Source organism: Amphiura filiformis, chromosome 20, assembly GCF_039555335.1.
Source record: "Amphiura filiformis chromosome 20, Afil_fr2py, whole genome shotgun sequence".
In the NCBI taxonomy this organism is placed as follows: domain Eukaryota; kingdom Metazoa; phylum Echinodermata; class Ophiuroidea; order Amphilepidida; family Amphiuridae; genus Amphiura; species Amphiura filiformis.
Window position 1 is genome coordinate 19,076,498 of NC_092647.1, and position 17,306 is coordinate 19,093,803.

A 17,306-nucleotide genomic window follows, 5' to 3' on the forward strand; every position below is an offset into this window, starting at 1 on the left:
AAAGAAAATACCAAGAGAACAAAAACATACATTGTATTTTGTACCAATAAAACCTTTTTTTTACAGTCATTATACCAATAAAACCTTTTTGGAAGCTCGAAAGCTAATGATAAAATTTAGTAATTCAGTGAGAGATTATCAGTAATCTTCCTAAAATTTTTGAAAAAAGGGCCTATAGGGGCCTTTTGGTGACTGTTTATACACAAAAAAGGGGTTAGGCCTACCGGTATTGTGTGAGAGGGAGTTCAGTAAAACAAAAATGCGGGGGCCGGCGAGAGGGAGTTGAAAAATGGGGGTCAATGCCATCAGATCGCACATCCCGGGGAGGCAACACAAATGACCATACGGGTATGCTCCCCCGGAAAGACCCCCCCTTTTTGATTTCGCAGCTCCGAAAGACCCCCTATATTTGACCAAAACAGAGCTCCCTAAGACCCATGATTTTGATCATTTCAGCTCTAAAAGACCCCAAAATTGCTCATTCCTAATATTTTTGGTTTTTTCAGGCGATTTCAACCATAACGCCAAGAAAACCGGATTTTGACTGTTCGCAGCTCCATTTACTTGTTCACAGCCTGGTTCGCAGTTCCAAACCCTTTTACTGGTACCGGTACGTCTTCAGCTCCCAAAGACCCACCGCCTCAAAATTCCGGGGAACATATACCGGTACCTATCCACCAAATATTTTGATGTGCCTCCCGGGCCCGGCATATCCGTCACTATTTTAGTGACTGAGTGCCCCGGGTGATGTGTCCCATAGAATACGTTTCTGTAAATATTAGAGCGGCCAGCATCCCACATGAATCGAGAGCTGGAAAGACTTCTCCACAGGTTCCCCTGCTATATCCCAGCCTCCCCCCGCCTTCCCTCAGATTTTCAATTAATCAAAGCTAATCGGGATACATACGGATACTAGATCCCGTTTGGATGTGCACAACCTCTAATGGATTTGCCGCGCCACTAAATTGCCCAATTCGTAGTTAATTCTTCTTTACATCCATTAAACAAACTTGATAAAGTTTTCCTTCAACTTTCAAAGATATGGTCATATTTTCCAACTTTTGATGTTATCTATTTTTAATACTTGTATTTTTCTTTTAGTTTACTTTAAACCTTCATAAATTATCCAAATGCAAGACAAAAAGAGTACAAATTCTTATCGAATAAAATAAAAAGAAACCCCGCAGTTTCTCTAAGTTAATCTCGTCACACAGCTCTTGGACGCTAAGCGCAATGTGTTTTTATGCGCTCACAGATTGAGCATGCAGGAGATGTGAATGATACTATTTTCCACGCTGTTCACGGTCTTTTTGCATGTGGATTCCATAGGGTGAATAGTGTGTCAGAAAAAGGTGGCAACTAACCCTCAAATATGGTAAATTTAAGAAAGATATTAATGATGTTTAAACACAATATGAACTGTAAATGTTTAAAGTATTGAAAAATTGCAGTCTGATAAACTATTAAAGCTGTTAAACGCTAGATAAAGCTATGTCCCGGCACAGACATGACAGATGCATGCATGATGAACATTTCAACATGATTCAGATCATGCATTGCATGGATTTTAATCTCGAGCTCGATCAAGGGCGCCGATTTGGCCCGGGTGGTCATTTTAAGGGAAAGCCATAGGGTATTTTAATTACACAAATATTTCGTTAAAATGGTAACTTGGAGACTGTACGAAGTTAACTCCGATTTTGCATGATGTACAGCTGCGCCTGCTGGCGCAAAACCTGTAATTTCAGAGTTTTCTGCAGATGCTGCAAAAACTCCAAAATCGGAGGATTTGCGCCCGTTTAAATAAATATGTTCATTAAATGTTTTCTACTCAATTTCAGAATTTTTGCTGATGCTACATAAAAACTTCAAAATTGGAGGTTCTATGACGTCGCTAAAACTCCCAAAATCGGGAGGATTTGCGCCCATTTTAAATATTGTTAATAATGTTTTCTGCTCCAATTTCAGAGTTTTTGCGGATGCTAAAAACTCCAAAATCAAGGTTCTGCGGACGTCGTTGCAAAAACTCTAAAATCGGAGCATTTGCGCACGCTTTTAAATATTATTAATAATGTTTTCAACTCCAACTTCAGAGTTTTTGCAGAAATTTGCGGATGCTACGCAAAAACTCTGAAATTAAGGAGTTTCTGCGGACGCCGCAAAAACCCGCCTGTTTATTTGCGCCTGTTTAAAATATTGTTCATTGTATAATTAATGCTTTCTGCTCCAATTTCATGATTTTGGAGTTTTTGCGGAGGCTATGCAAAAACTCCAAAATCGGGAGGACGGGTGTTCTGCGGACGCCGCAGTCATTGGCAGTGCGAAAGTTCTTTGCAAATAGGTGATAAATTAGCAATTTTATTCCAAATAACATGTTAAAAATTGCACGATTGCTTGCTTGCCCGTGTCGACACAGCTCAGCCTGCCAAGAATTGCTTCCCGCTTTTCATGTGGCTGCTGGCTGGCCTCCTTGGCTCTCACTCAGCCTCTGCCAAGCGCCAAATTTTGGGGAACTGAATTTGCAAACTATAAAATGGTCTTTGTGATTCATCATTCATGGATTTGTAGATGCCTTGTATTTTTTAATGTGTGCCAAAAATTCCCTGCACCTTTTTGACTAGCTAGCAGGTTTTCCCATATGTTTTCTTGTTGTGCCCCCAGCTAAGCAGGGACTTGCCAGAACAGTCTTCAGTCTTCACTGGGGATGTGGGGGAGGATGATAGTGGCCAATAATACCAAGTTGATTGCAAAAAAGTTCTTGTACCCACTCATAATGACTTAAGACTCAATGTTTGTGATAATTTATAAGACACAATTAATCAAACTTTTTAAACAAAGGCACAATTCTCAAAGGTAGTGCTACAAATCATTATTTCCCAATGTACAATACCCTTCTTGGCCAGAAATTGTATTTTTTTTTCTTTTGACTGAGTAAATTGGGCTATTCCAGTTGAAATACAAACATCCCCTATGGAAGACAATGTCAATGACCTTAATCTTCAACACAGGGAGTGTTGATTTCAAATGGAGTCACCCATTTGAAATCTACATCCCCTGTATTTGGTCTTAGGTCATGTCTTCCATAGGGGGTGTATGGATTAGTCCATTTTCTAAACTATGATTTTGAATTCTCATTATCTCTCCATTGCAGTCGATCGCAGCAGCCCGACCGTTGATAACGGTCTATTCAGACAAGAATGAGTCAACTGGCAGTCATGTGAAGCTCCCAGCTGTCCTGAAGGCCCCAATCAGGATCGATCTGGTCAACTTTGTGCACACCAACATGCGCAAGAACAGCCGTCAGCCATATGCTGTCAACCGATATGCAGGTATGTCTCAAACATTGTTTAAAAATTGTTCAGAAATTGTACTTAAAACTGCTTCTTGTGCTGTGATGATGACACCGGAAGTGCCGTCTGAAGCCTCAAGGCAGTGACGAATCACAATCAATTCAACGCTGAGTAGTACAAGAAGTATGTTTATGAATATTAACTAGCTTATTTGCATACTTTGCCTAAAACCCACTAATAGAGTGTCCTAAATAAGGTATCTATATATAGCAGTCGTTGATAGGATACAGCTTATAGATCATGGATAACCTCTATACATTTTACAGCATACACATAATAATCAATGAACTTAGTAGGATGAAAGAGTATAGTGGATGACCCATTAACCCCATGTGCTTCTAGAATTTCACCAGCAGACATAAATATTCCAATTAATGAGAAATTGTGTATAATTATAAATTTACAATCGCAAGTCATCAATTTCATTTCCTCCAGAGCATGCAATTAAGTGCCTGAATTTTGTGACAATTTGTATGAACAATAGCAATATTGTACAGTACATATACTCCCTGACATAGTTGCAAAGTAATTTGGATATATTGTGTATCGTAGTGCTATGCAATACCCGCTACAAGATTTGTGATCGGCATTACAAATCCAAATGCATGTAGGGTAATTTTTGAGCATTTGGTTCAGCTGAACTCTGACCTGAGGAAAGTTGCATTTCATGCTTGCAAAGTAGTTTTTTTTTAAAAGGGAAAAAGTATCTCAATTACAATAATTTTTTCAGTAAAAAAATGTTAAGCAGTATTTTGTAAGCACAATTAGCGATTTTCACAAGATTAGAGTTTAACTTCAGCTGTACCAATAATTTTTCAGTAAAAAAATGTTAAGCAATATTTTGTAAGCATAATTAGCAATTTTCACAAGATTAGAGTTTAACTTCAGCTGTACCAAAATTTGCCAAACTATCCTACAATGCATTATGAATGTAATGCCGACATCTCTTATTCCCTGCTCCCCCCCCCAAAAAAAACACCTTTCAAAACTTTAACTACAAATAATGCATAAAAGTGAAGGTCACATAAAAACTTCACTCATTAAAGTTGTTCAGGAATCGGGAACTTGTTATCATTTATTTGATTAAGAAGGGATGAGTTTAACTTCCAAGGTCCGTGTTTCTGATTACCAATGACTTGTCATGAAGCTCTGATCTTAATCTTCCAACTGTGACATACGAATCTTGCCTTAGTTTAGTTGGTGCAAATTAAAGGTATACAGTACTGGTTTACAATTATTCATGCATTTCTTCTCCACAGGTCATCAAACTAGCGCCGAGTCTTGGGGTACTGGCCGTGCTGTAGCTCGTATTCCACGTGTCCGCGGGGGTGGTACTCACCGATCTGGCCAGGGTGCCTTCGGAAACATGTGCCGTGGAGGACGCATGTTTGCTCCCACCAAGGTGTGGAGGAAATGGCACCGCCGCACAAATGTCAATCAGCAACGTTACGCAGTGTGCTCTGCTATTGCAGCCACAGCCGTGCCAGCTCTGGTCATGTCAAAGGGTAAGTTGTATTTTGAATAGGGCTGGCCTTGACATGCCTTATGGCGATATAATCGACATAGTGTCAACATCGGCACATATCCTGACTTGTCGACATCTTTACCACAATCCCAAAAAAAATAAGATTTTGGCCAAAAAATATACCTCTTCTGGTCTTTGATTCTCCCATCAATTTTGATTTGTTTAAAATCACACTCTGAACATGAAATGATGAGTTTACCTTCAAGGTCCGTGTTTCTGATCAACAGTGACTTCAGTTGAAGCTCTGATCTTACATGTTTACCACACAGTTCTATAAATAATGATGCTGACATCAAATAGATAAGCAAACTAACTGAAATTTTGCAACTTCTCCTCACAATTTATCTTCTGTTCTCTGTTTTCATCTGTCAACCTCAGGTCATTGTATCATGGGAACACCCGAGGTACCACTGGTGGTCAGCGACGCATCCAAGATTACAAGAAGACCAAGGAAGCAGTGAGGTTCCTCAAATGCTTCAAGGCATGGGAAGACATCAAGAAGGTAAAAACAATTGCTTTTTGAGTAGTTTACGACAACCTTGATAATGAACAAACACATTCTTATGTGTCATAAACTGTACTCAGTGTACTGATTGGTGTTTTTCAAACCATGTATATTTCACACATGTGTATGATGTGTTACGATTTGGATTCATACTTAAGAAGTGATGAGTTTACCTTCAAGGTCCGTGTTTCTGATTAACAATGACTTGTACTGAAGCTCTGATCTTAAGGGGGTACTACACCCATTGCATTTTTTTGCATTTTGTGAAGAAATGAGAAAAAGAAATTGGACAAAGTGGTATGCAAAATGAAGGGGCAAATCTTCTTGTTCAATTGGTGGCATCAGTATCAATGACACGTACATGCTTCTAATGGAATAAGCCAAAAAGTGGTACATCACTGATGTTTTAAATTCACTTCATTTTTGAAAGCTTACTATCAACGGATTTCGTTAAAATTTTGGATATGTGTTGCTAACACATTAGGGAAATAATGTTGATATGTAAAATGGGAATAAGTGGTCCCTGATTTCTTTTATGACTTCATGAACTTGGTGCTCCACAACTATCAAAAAAGCGAACCGGTTAAAATGCTTCTAAACACCTCAAAAGAAATAAGTCCCCCTCTGAACATGTCGTCATAACATCGTAAAGTTTCGTTTTGTACCAACAAAACTAACTTTGAAATAATTATATGACTGTTTACTAAGTGCTGTGTGAAAATGAGAGATTTCCATGACTTCAGGGCTGAATGAGCCTAAATTGAAGACAAAAAGTGCCCTTTCTAAAAGTCACAAAGTAGGCCTATGCTTGTTAACTGCAAGGCGTATTGGGACAAGGAATGGAACTGACCATCTTACAACTCACTGTGCTGAACTCTGCACCAAGGGGATTTGCATGGCTGAATGATCAAGAATCGATACACATTACAGTAAATGTTCACTTGGTGAGGATTTTAAACTGCACTCAAACACATGGGGTTTTCCATTAGTAACAAGCCATGAATCAACTTTTGTGACAAGCATAGGCCTACTTTGTGACTTTTGAAAAGGGCAGTTGTTGCCTTCAATTTAGGCTCATTCAGCCCTGAAGTCATGGAAATCTCTCATTTTCACACAGCACTTAGTAAACAGTCATATAATTATTTCAAAGTTAGTTTTGTTGGTACAAAATGAAACCTTACGATGTTATGACGACATGTTCAGAGGGGGACTTATTTCTTTTGAGGTGTTTATTTTCAATGTTGAGCTATATTTTGTATTTTGAACTTGCAACACTATGTCACCAAAACTTAATTAAGCCATAGGTAACAGGTTACCACAACCACACTATAGCAATGTTGAAAAAGATTGTATTTTTGTCACCTATACCACCATATTAGGTAGTTTTCCGTAAGCTTCATTTTTGTGATTTTGGTAACTATTTTATATTTATTTGCACAATCCATCTCAACTAGGCAATCTAAATTGTACTCACCATTTACATCCCAAGGTATTTTAGTATATCCACCTCACACATTTCCATTATATCCAGTAGGGCGGGTCATAAATAGGGAAGGTTTTTATTTCAAATCGGCCATGGCCAAAAGGTGTTCCACTTGACCCCACTTGAAAAAATATGCACTTTAAAAAATACTTGAAGTGGGTCTTCAGACCCCACCACCACCCTTATTCCCCTATATACTGAAATATGCACATTTTGTCAGATATTCAAAGAACAGATACATAATGAGAGGACATGTTGCTTCAAAACGTACATTTTATCCACCCAGAAGCACTTTTCAAACACAAATTAATCATCTACTATAGAAAATAGTCTATATACAATACTTTTCTCTGAATTTCATAACACTTTGTATGCTAAGATGTCCAATATTCACCAATATCGCATAGGCCTAAATATTACACATACAAAACTGGGTAACTTCTAATAACATAGCCATGACAAAATTAGGTTGATGTATTATTACCGGACTTGCTTAAAAAGGAATTAAATGAATCTGTAGCTGTTCAAGTTATATGTGACCCATCATGAACAAATTATATTAAGGGCTTTTATTACAGATGATCCCTTGATTTAGACTATGAAGATCATCTTTAGTTATTGGGGGACCCCCCCCCCCCCACAATTTTTTTCTGTATCTTATTTTGTTCACAATATTTGAATTTCAGCTCATTGGGCTATCTAATAGCAGGGGCCGGGGAAAGGGCTTTTAAAGACCCCCTACCCCATATAGGTTTATTGAGCTACGAGCCGTACAACATTCGATATATTCGGCTTTTATATTGAAGATGATCCCTTGATTTAGACCATAAAGATCATTTTTCTATATCTTATTCTGTTCACAATATTTGAATTTCAGCTCATCGGGCTGTATAATAACGACGGAAAGGACTTTCGCACTATGAAATTTTTACACTGAAAATCACACTGAAAATGACAGGGTAACACTGAAAATCATCAAAACAAAAGAAATTGTTAGACTGAAAATGTTTTCAGTGTTATTTCAGTGTATTTTTCAGTGGTATATCAAGTAGCTATTGTCTGCTATAATGAGCAATGATCCAGGGCACTAATTTCCATAAGAATAGAACAGGTCAGATCATTTCAGTGTGATTGAATCCATTTCAGTGGGATTAAATCAATTTCAGTGGGATTAATGACTGGCCAATGATTTCCAGAGGAGTTTCAGTCCATTTTTCAGTGTGGTTGGACAATGGTTATTTGCATACAGAATAACAAAAGAACTATTTCAGTGTTATTTTCAGTGGTGCTGTTCATTGAGTTAAATTTTCAGTGTTCATTACAGATATCAGTGTGATTTTCAGTGTAAAAATTTCATAGTGATTCAAAGACTCCCCCCATAGGTTTATGTGCTATGAACAACTATATTAAGGGCTTTTATTACAAATGATCCCTTGATTTAAACCATGAAGATCATCTTCAGGTATTGGGGACCCCCAATTTTTGTCTTTTTACTAATTCTGTCCACAAAATTTGAATTTCAGCTCATTGAGCTATCTAATAGCGGGGGAAAGGCCTTTTAAAGACCCCCTACCCCATATAGGTTTACGTGCTACTGAGCCGTATAACATTCGATATATTCGCTTTTATATTGAAGATGATCCTTGATTTAGACCATGAAGATCATCTCCAGTTATTGGGACCCCCCCGCAATTGTTTGCTATATCTTATTCTGTTACAATATTTGAATTTCAGCTCCTCGGGCTGTATAATAACGACGGAAAGGACTTTCAAAGACTCCCCCATAGGTTTACGTGCTATGAACAAACTATTTTAAGGGCTTTTATTACAGATGATCCCTTGATTTAGACCATGAAGATCATCTTCAGTTATTGGGGATCCCCCCAATTTTTTTCTTTATCTTATTCTGTTCACAATATTTGAATTTCAGCTCATCGGGCTATCTAATAGCCTGGGAAAGGGCTTTTAAAGACCCCCTACCCCATATAGGTTTACGTGCTATACTACGAGCCGTACAACATTCGATACATTCGGCTTTTATATTGAAGATGATCCCAGGTGGTGGCCGCATTGCATTCTCTAAATTCAGTAAATTTTCATCGTCAACCGTGTAATTGAATGGGATTATTTTGAAATATCACAAACAAATAGGCCCATGTTGATAAATAATATAAATACAAGTTAAAACCGTTGGGGTTCGATAATGAACCCCACAAAACTAACCGACTATATTGTAAAATGCCATACGGCCGGCCGGGCGGTTTCACAAGTTTCCGGCTCGATCATGTCATCCGCCGCCTGGATGATCCCTTGATTTAGACTATGAAGATCATCTCCAGTTATTGAGGGACCCCCAATTTTTTTTTTCTATATCTTATTCTGTTCACAGTATTTGAATTTCAGCTCATCGGGCTGTATAATAACGACGGAAAGGACTTTCAAAGACTCCCCCCCCCCATAGGTTTACATGCTATGAACAAACTATATTAAGGGCTTTTATTATATTAGTATAATATTATTATATATTAGTAAAAGCCCTTAATATAGTTTGTTCATGATGGGTGACATAATATAAACAGCTACAAATTCATTTAATTCCTTTTTAAGCAAGTCCGGTAATAATACATCAACCTAATTTTTTCATTGCTATGTTATTTGAAGTTACCCAGTTTTGTATGTGTAATATTTATGCGATATTGGACATCTTAGCATATAAAGTGTTATGAAATTCAGAGAAAAGTATTGTATATAGACTATTTTCTATAGTAGATGATTAATTTGTGTTTGAAAAGTGCTTCTGGGTGGATAAAATGTACGTTTTGAAGCAACATGTCCTCTCATTATGTATCTGTTCTTTGAATATCTGACAAAATGTGCATATTTCAGTATATAGGGAATAAGGGTGGTGGTGGGGTCTGAAGACCCACTTCAATTATTTTTAAAGTGCATATTTCTTCAAGTGGGGTCAAGTGGAACACCTTTTGGCCATGGCCGATTTGAAATAAAAACCTTCCCTATTTATGACCCGCCCTAATATCCAGTAACAGACAAAATATCAAAATTGATGCCTCATCAGGGATTGCCTTTTGAGGAGAGCGAGAGCAATCGCTCTCTACTGCTCTCCTTAAATCTGATACAGGAGAGTGATTTTTAGCTCTCCTTAGTTGACTATTCTATCCTTACATTCTATTGTAAATGCTCTAAACAGCTCTCCTTGAAGGCTCCAGAGGAGCTATTTAATGCTCTCCTGCAAATTCCAAAAGACAGTCCCTGCCTCATTATGACATGTATGATATCACAGACTATCACATGTATTCAAAATTGATGCCTGAATTTGACCTGAACCAATTGACCTATAACCTGACCTTTGATGACCTTATAGCCTTTTTTAATCTCTTTTCCTAACAACACATTATAGAAGATACATACATGGTGTAGTATTAAATTGTCTACGTGGAAGAGATTAGGCCTATTTAATTTATTCAGTGTTATAATCAGTGAGTACATTTCCATAGATAGTACAGGGTGTATCAAAATTAAGTATACAGTTTGAAAAATGCCGCTAGATTAAAAAGTATGAGGTCTGTGGTCAAAATTCTCTAGTTGATAACTTAATCAACATCTTGTCCTCCTATAGCTGACAAATCACTGGCGTGTGAACAATAATAAGGATTTGGTGGCTACTTTTGTGAAACGCAGTACAAAAAGCAGTTCTGCCAAGTCAATTAAAATCAAAACAAAATACAAATCACAAGAAAGTCTCACCACTTTCTTTAATGTTTACAGTTATTGACAGTTTTAGTCTTAGTCTTCCACATGCCCACAATTCTTCTGCATGCAGATTTCGACTCTTCTCAACATGGCGTTCACAGCACGTCTAATGAGAGGTCTGTCCTGCCTGAGAATGTCAAATTGTGCAATTATGCGTCTCTGAAGTTCATCAAGGTCTGCAGGAGGACTTGTGAAAACATTTAATGCAAACTCTGCTTCATCGCCAATGATGAAATCTTCCAGGAAACGTAGAGGACGTTCAAGAAGCCACTGACAGAAAACAGTGCGACGTTGGTGATCTGGAAGTCATAAACGAGTTATTCTGTTAAAGGTTGCAGATGGTATTCCAAGTCAATTTCAACAGCAGATAATTTGACCTCCTGCTTGCCCCGCCTGCAGAATGTTACGGACTGCTAAGATATTTGCAGCAGATCTTCCAGTTCGGGGGCGACCACAATGTTCTCTGTTCAGATTACGACTCGGTCCAGTTATCTGATACTTCGCAACATTTTTGTAAATAGCACCACATGAAGGGGGCGTGTAATTGGGTACGGCTGGCGGAATCTCCGAAGCACTTCTGCTGGACTCTGGGTGCGATGGTACACTGCAACAAGGAAGGCCCTTTGCTCTAGCGTGTACTGTGGAGTATCCATTTTAATGTTGCTATTCTCCTTGTCAAGTAAAACCTAGCATATGTAAGAAGATAGTTGCCCAGATTTACCAAAAGTCACGTGTTATGTAACTCACACATGCACAGGATTGGAACCCTAACAATGAGGACAAATGATCTGTACACCTGCATGTTTCTCATGGCTGCACAACAATATCAAGCACCGGGCATTTAACCAATTGACTTGGCGCAACTGCTTTTTGTACTCGGCTCACAAAAGTTGCCACCAAATCCTTATTAATGGTCACACGCCAATGATTTTTCAGCTGTAGTAGGACAAGATGTAGATTAAGTTATTAATTAGAGAATTTTGACCAAAGACCTCATACTTTTTAATCTAGCGGCATTTTTCAAATTGTATACTTAATTTTGATACACCCTGTATAACAAAGGATTTAATGTATTCTATTCATGTATTCTACTTGGACATGTTCAATAGAATAAATTATGGTTTGTTATGAAACACACATCTCAGTTACCAGGATACAGTAAACAAAAATATATATAGGGCTAAAATGATTTTCTAAAATGGTTTAAAACCACTTTGTATGTAGAGATATTTTATAAGTTCAGGACATGAGATGATGAACATATTTATATACTTCATTAATTTGCAACAAAAAAAAGAAGATGGGTACCGTACTGATGAAAATCAGGATATTATATCGCCTTAATCTTCCAAAATTCATTGTACAATCTGGTCTAGTCAGTACAATTCAAAAGGTGACTTGTTTGCAAAGCTTCTTCAGAGTAAATGCATAGAATCATTAGTTTCAGGGAAAAGGCAGCAATGTGGTGTGTTTTAAGACAAAAAATGGCACCTGCACTATAAATTAATATAGAGAGAACTTCAGAGAAGTAACAACAAAATGAAGGATGCTGAATGATTGATGAGGCTACTGTACTAGGAAGCGTATTAACTGGTTTCTCTCTTCGTGTAGAATTAGGGAAATGTGTAATTCCACCATCACCAAGGACCAATGATGTTGAAGACTCGGCCAAGAAAGTGTAAGGTCAATTTATAAGGTTTCTTGGAAATCTTGTGTGACTACAATTCGGTTATTACTTGTGTTTTGCTATTTCAGGTATACAAGTCCCATCGAAAACGTGCAGGCAGAGGTAAAATGAGGAACAGAAGGTTCGTCAAACGTCTGGGTCCGTGCATCATATACGAAAAAGACAATGGTCTCAAAAGAGCGTTCAGAAATATACCAGGTAAGAGATAGTGATCAAATAGGACAATAGATTTAGTGAGGATTGGCACAGGACTTGTCAGAATTGGCACTAAGACTCCCATGCAGGAAGCTATAGGCCGACAATCTGAACAATTAGAAGATGGAACACTGGTTGGGCATGGGCAATTACCAAGTTCATGTGACAATGTTTGTTGTAAAGCCAGTTCTTCAATTCAAACCATGAAATGGTGCTCATGTAGAAGTAAAGACATGTATGTGTAAGAGGAATGCTCACAACAAAAATGAAACATGTTGTGATCATTCATTGCTGTGTTACAAGTTTTTACTTCTTAAATACTGGTTGTGATTGTGAAATGATGAGTTAATCTTCAAGGTCCGTGTTTCTGATTAACAGTGACTTGTATTGAAGCTCTGATCTTAATCCTCATCTATCTCTTTAATTATGTAAAAAAGTAATGTAAATATATAGACTTTAGTGCAAAAAGTATCAAGCACATTTCAATTTTAAATCCTGTTCTCACCCATTTTCCCCCTTTGCAGGTGTCACACTTATGAATGTACAGAAGTTGAATCTCCTCAGACTGGCCCCTGGTGGTCACGTAGGAAGGTTCTGCATCTGGACAGAGAGCGCTTTCCGTAAGCTAGACGACATCTATGGCACATGGAAGAAACAGTCCAAGGAAAAGCAGAACTACAAGTAAGTTGAGAGGAATGGCTCAGTAAACAGATCATATGTTAGTTTGTTTTGCTCTATTACTACATTACTGATCCCAAGGTTTCACATTAGGCAGTGTCAACACTGGAAAGAAATCCCAGCCTTCTGCTACACAGACCAATTTTACAAAGCACAGAGGATACAATCACATGGCTGAGCTCATGTGTGTGTCCCAGTTCCAATGCATCGGCTGCAAGTTCTGCTTAATGTGTTCAATATCTTACAGCTCCTTCATTGAAAACTTGAAATTGAAAACCCAACAAACGTATCCACAGTTTTGTGCATTAATATATATGGTGTGCGGCACATGCATTGAGTAGTATGATTCTCATAGTACCACCACTACAACATAAGGAAATAAGTTGCATAATATACGCTGTCGTTTGTCCTTTAAAATGAGCAACTTTACTATCAATGTCCACCGATAAACAATAGGAAGTGATGAGTTTACCTTCAAGGTCCGTGTTTCTGATTAACAATGACTTGTCCTGAAGCTCTGATCTTATTGCACAAAGTATCATTTTAAGGTTTTCTGAAGGTCAAATTTATTCAATTCTTCATTTTGATTGTATTGATTTCTTGTTTATTGTACGCACACACAAAAATGGTTTACCAAGGCATATTTGTTACCGACATTCACAAAAGGTATTTCAGGTTCTTCAGGCAATGAACGAAACTTATCATTATGCAGCAATTATTATTCTATTCCATAACTACTATTTTTCTTTTCTACTATTGCAGTCTTCCAATGCCAACCATGGTGAACACAGATCTGAACAGATTACTCAGAAGTCAGGAGATCACTTCTCAGCTCAGACCAGCAAAGTAAGTCACATTCATCACAGATAATGGGCTATTCCATCTGAACTCATTTTTACAACAACAAAAAAAAAAGAGTGTTCTGAATTTGAGAAATGATGAGTTTACCTTCAAGGTCCGTGTTTCTGATTAACAGTGACTTGTACTGAAGCTCTGATCTACAAATCCTTGAGTATCTCAAGTTTTGCTGCACATGAATAATCAATAATTTTCCAAAATTCTACAGTTAACTGTAATGTATTTATTGACTTATCTCAAGAGCTACAGATGTTAATATTTAAATTTATACAATTAAAGATTTTTGGATTTTCGTCAAACTTGGTGAAAATGAACAGCAATGAAAGTCAAATATTTTCAAGGTCATCTGAGGTCAAAATAAGTAAAAATATAATTTGCTTTTTCCTTTGCAATAGCCGTAAGGCACCGGAAAGGAGGGCGGTGAAGAAGAACCCACTCAAGAACGTGCGAGTGATGTTCAAACTCAACCCTTACGCCATGACACAGAAGCGTGTGGCCAAGGTAGCTGAGGAGAGGAACAAGAAGAAGAGAGAGGACAAAATCAACAGGGCACGAGGGGTGAGTTGAAGTGTGGCAATACAAATAAAGACTGCTTTAAATAAAATTTAAACATAATGTGGAATGAAATACCCAATTAAACGCTCAAGCCAAACAATATTTCAGTAAGGTTTTTACCCACAATTGGGAAACGGCAATGTTGGGTGGGGATCCATCCCAGAAAGTGAAATTCACAACAAACCAATCAAAAATAACATGAATGTTGGTAAAAAGTACACAAGAAATGTAATCAACTTTTAACACTTCCCGTAGCAACTAGCTCTTTGGTCTTTTGGTTTGTTCTTTAACTTAGTTTACAAAAACTGGTCATGGCTCCCTCTAGAGACATTAAAACATATATTTGTTTTAGTGTACCTGAAAGCATACAGAGGGATACACACTGAGAACAGGGTCTTAGCTAGCCACCCATCTGGCCGTCATTTTAGACGGCCAGTTTGCTCCTGGGACGGGCAAAATTAATGCCTTTGACAGATGCTATATTATAAATTGTATGTTTTGAGAAGCTAATTGCCCTTTTTAGTAGACCCAATTTGTAGAACAAGGCCATATTAGCACATGTTTGAACTCTTTGAACCCCCAATGGGCTGTAGATGTCTGGTAAGTGTTTTAAAGGTCAAATTAGGACAGGCAATTTTATTCAAATGATGGGCAACCCTCAATTTCTAGCTAAGACCCTGACTGAGAAGTAACTTCATTTAAGCAAAGATTTAGCTTAGTATCAAGACTTGGATTATACAACTGTGTATAGTTTAGTATTATATATTAGTTTTGAAAATAACAGATGTGCATCTTCTGCCCCGTGTTGCTGATTTTCTGTGATAGGTATAAAAGCTCTGACCAAGACAAGTATCAGGTGCAGCACAATAGGCCATTTTGGAAATTCCTGAAAGCCTATGGGAATTGAACCCTGATGACATATTATTGATGCGCACATCTTAATGCACACATGACTGCACAATTTAATGTGTGCACAAAGTTCAGATGGGTGGGTGCCCCCGCTGTATCAATGATCATGTCATCAGGGATAACTTTGTAAAGGTTTTCTTGATTTTCCATAATGGTCTATTGCATCCCCTGAAAATTCTAGAAACAATCGAAGGAATTCATTGAATATAAATACTAATCGTGTCATGTTTGTGTGTCTTTCCAGCTGATCCCTGATGAGCCTGCGAAGAAAGCTGCACCTGTCAAGGGAAAGGGCAAGAAGGGTGCAAAGGGCACTAAGGGCAAGCAAGCTGCTAAGGGCAAAGGAAAGAAGTAAACCAAACCAGTGAATCGGTTGCCTATACGCATCACATACGAAAAAAAGCCTTATATAACTTTTGGATTTTGAAATCGATACCTGTTCACTCATGTGCAGATTTCCCTCTCCATCATGGAGAAAAATATTTTATTAATATTTTAAGTGAATAACAAATATGCTTAACAGAAGATACAAATTGTGAAATTTTATACAAATATATATGATAAGCTTAGGCAAAACTTTGCTGTTCCAACATTTTATGCAAACATTAACAGGCTGTGTACAAGATCATACAATATATTGTTATGGGTGCAGTATAGGCACAAACTGTACGCTCTGCAGACATGTGAAATTAATCTATATGACAACTAAAATATTGTGAAACAGGAATTCACAGTGCAGTCAATAAATAACTGACTGTCTCAGTCAGCAAAATATAATGTTTGTTTCCAAGGTGTGTTCACTTTGAAGTATGGTATGCAGCACAGCAACTGCCCGCCATTTCCCAGATGTGATGATTTGAAGTGCTGTCAAGCCTTGGGGTACTGTACATGTATTAGACTAGAGATTCTTGGCAACTTAATGCTCGAGATGGCTTTACTATAATATAGAAACCAAAATAGACCTTCCAAGTACAGTTTTGGGAAATTTGATTTGGAAATACCTGATTTGACCAAAATACACTTGTAACCTAATTAACATTAAGGTATTCAGGCATGAGAAGCCTGAATTCAGGCTTTTCATTGTCCAAATTTCCACACTTTCTTTCAATTTCAGCCCGTTTTTGGCCTTATTAGCCCAATTTCACACACTTTTTAAGGCTTTTTTCAAACACTTTTTTTTTCATGGATGATCATTCTCATGCCTGGGTATTCCAGTTGAAATCCCCCCATATGACCATAATCTTCCACACAGTGAGTGCAAATTACAAATGGGGTTATTGAATGGGAGACCCCATTTTATATTACACCCCTGTGTGGGAGATTAAGGTAGTGTCTTCCATAAAGTGTATGGATTTCAACAGGAATAATCCAATACCACTCTTATACATGTAGGAACACAGGTTCTCTGTGGTCAGGTCATGCTGATGAACTGAAACAATTACATGTACTAATGTAATTCAAATTTCACTAGTGCTATACAAAATTCAACTACCTCAAGATATATATTCTCATTTTACAGTCAGAATTACATGTAATAGGTAAATTTTCACGGGAAAATTATCTGGACACGGGACACCCATGGGCGCAGACATATTAGCATTATGGAATGTGACCCCGAGCACAGCGGGTGGTCTTCCAATGTATTTGAAAAGGAAGAATTCCTCCTTTGATGCCAAATAAGTAACTTGTTGCAAGTTAAAAATATTATGGTAAGAGTTTCCGTAGATAAATATTTTTTTCCGTAGGTAGATATTTTTGAAATTACGTTTTGATGATATTGTGAAGAACTT

At 37.7% G+C, this 17,306-nt stretch overlaps 1 protein-coding gene and 6 non-coding genes across 7 annotated transcripts; all 7 read left to right on the forward strand.

The window, feature by feature from the left end:
- The first annotated feature begins 1,234 nt into the window (after nt 1–1,234).
- LOC140142504 (large ribosomal subunit protein uL4A-like) lies at nt 1,235–16,293 on the forward strand. Its single transcript, XM_072164491.1, is given in 10 exon segments — nt 1,235–1,375; nt 3,152–3,329; nt 4,610–4,855; nt 5,254–5,298; nt 5,301–5,377; nt 12,390–12,519; nt 13,041–13,197; nt 13,957–14,040; nt 14,448–14,610; nt 15,761–16,293. Coding segments are annotated over 10 exon segments (1,194 nt in total). The 5' UTR covers nt 1,235–1,372; the 3' UTR covers nt 15,872–16,293.
- Nucleotides 4,436–4,507, forward strand: LOC140143207 (small nucleolar RNA SNORD18). Its single transcript, XR_011857697.1, has one exon. It is a non-coding gene; the product is annotated as a small nucleolar RNA SNORD18 (small nucleolar RNA).
- LOC140143201 (small nucleolar RNA SNORD18) lies at nt 5,057–5,127 on the forward strand. Its single transcript, XR_011857691.1, has one exon. It is a non-coding gene; the product is annotated as a small nucleolar RNA SNORD18 (small nucleolar RNA).
- Nucleotides 5,536–5,606, forward strand: LOC140143202 (small nucleolar RNA SNORD18). The gene has a single exon (XR_011857692.1). It is a non-coding gene; the product is annotated as a small nucleolar RNA SNORD18 (small nucleolar RNA).
- On the forward strand, nt 12,849–12,919 carry LOC140143204 (small nucleolar RNA SNORD18). The gene has a single exon (XR_011857694.1). It is a non-coding gene; the product is annotated as a small nucleolar RNA SNORD18 (small nucleolar RNA).
- On the forward strand, nt 13,649–13,719 carry LOC140143206 (small nucleolar RNA SNORD18). The gene has a single exon (XR_011857696.1). It is a non-coding gene; the product is annotated as a small nucleolar RNA SNORD18 (small nucleolar RNA).
- On the forward strand, nt 14,125–14,195 carry LOC140143205 (small nucleolar RNA SNORD18). The gene has a single exon (XR_011857695.1). It is a non-coding gene; the product is annotated as a small nucleolar RNA SNORD18 (small nucleolar RNA).
- Nucleotides 16,294–17,306: the final 1,013 nt, after the last annotated feature.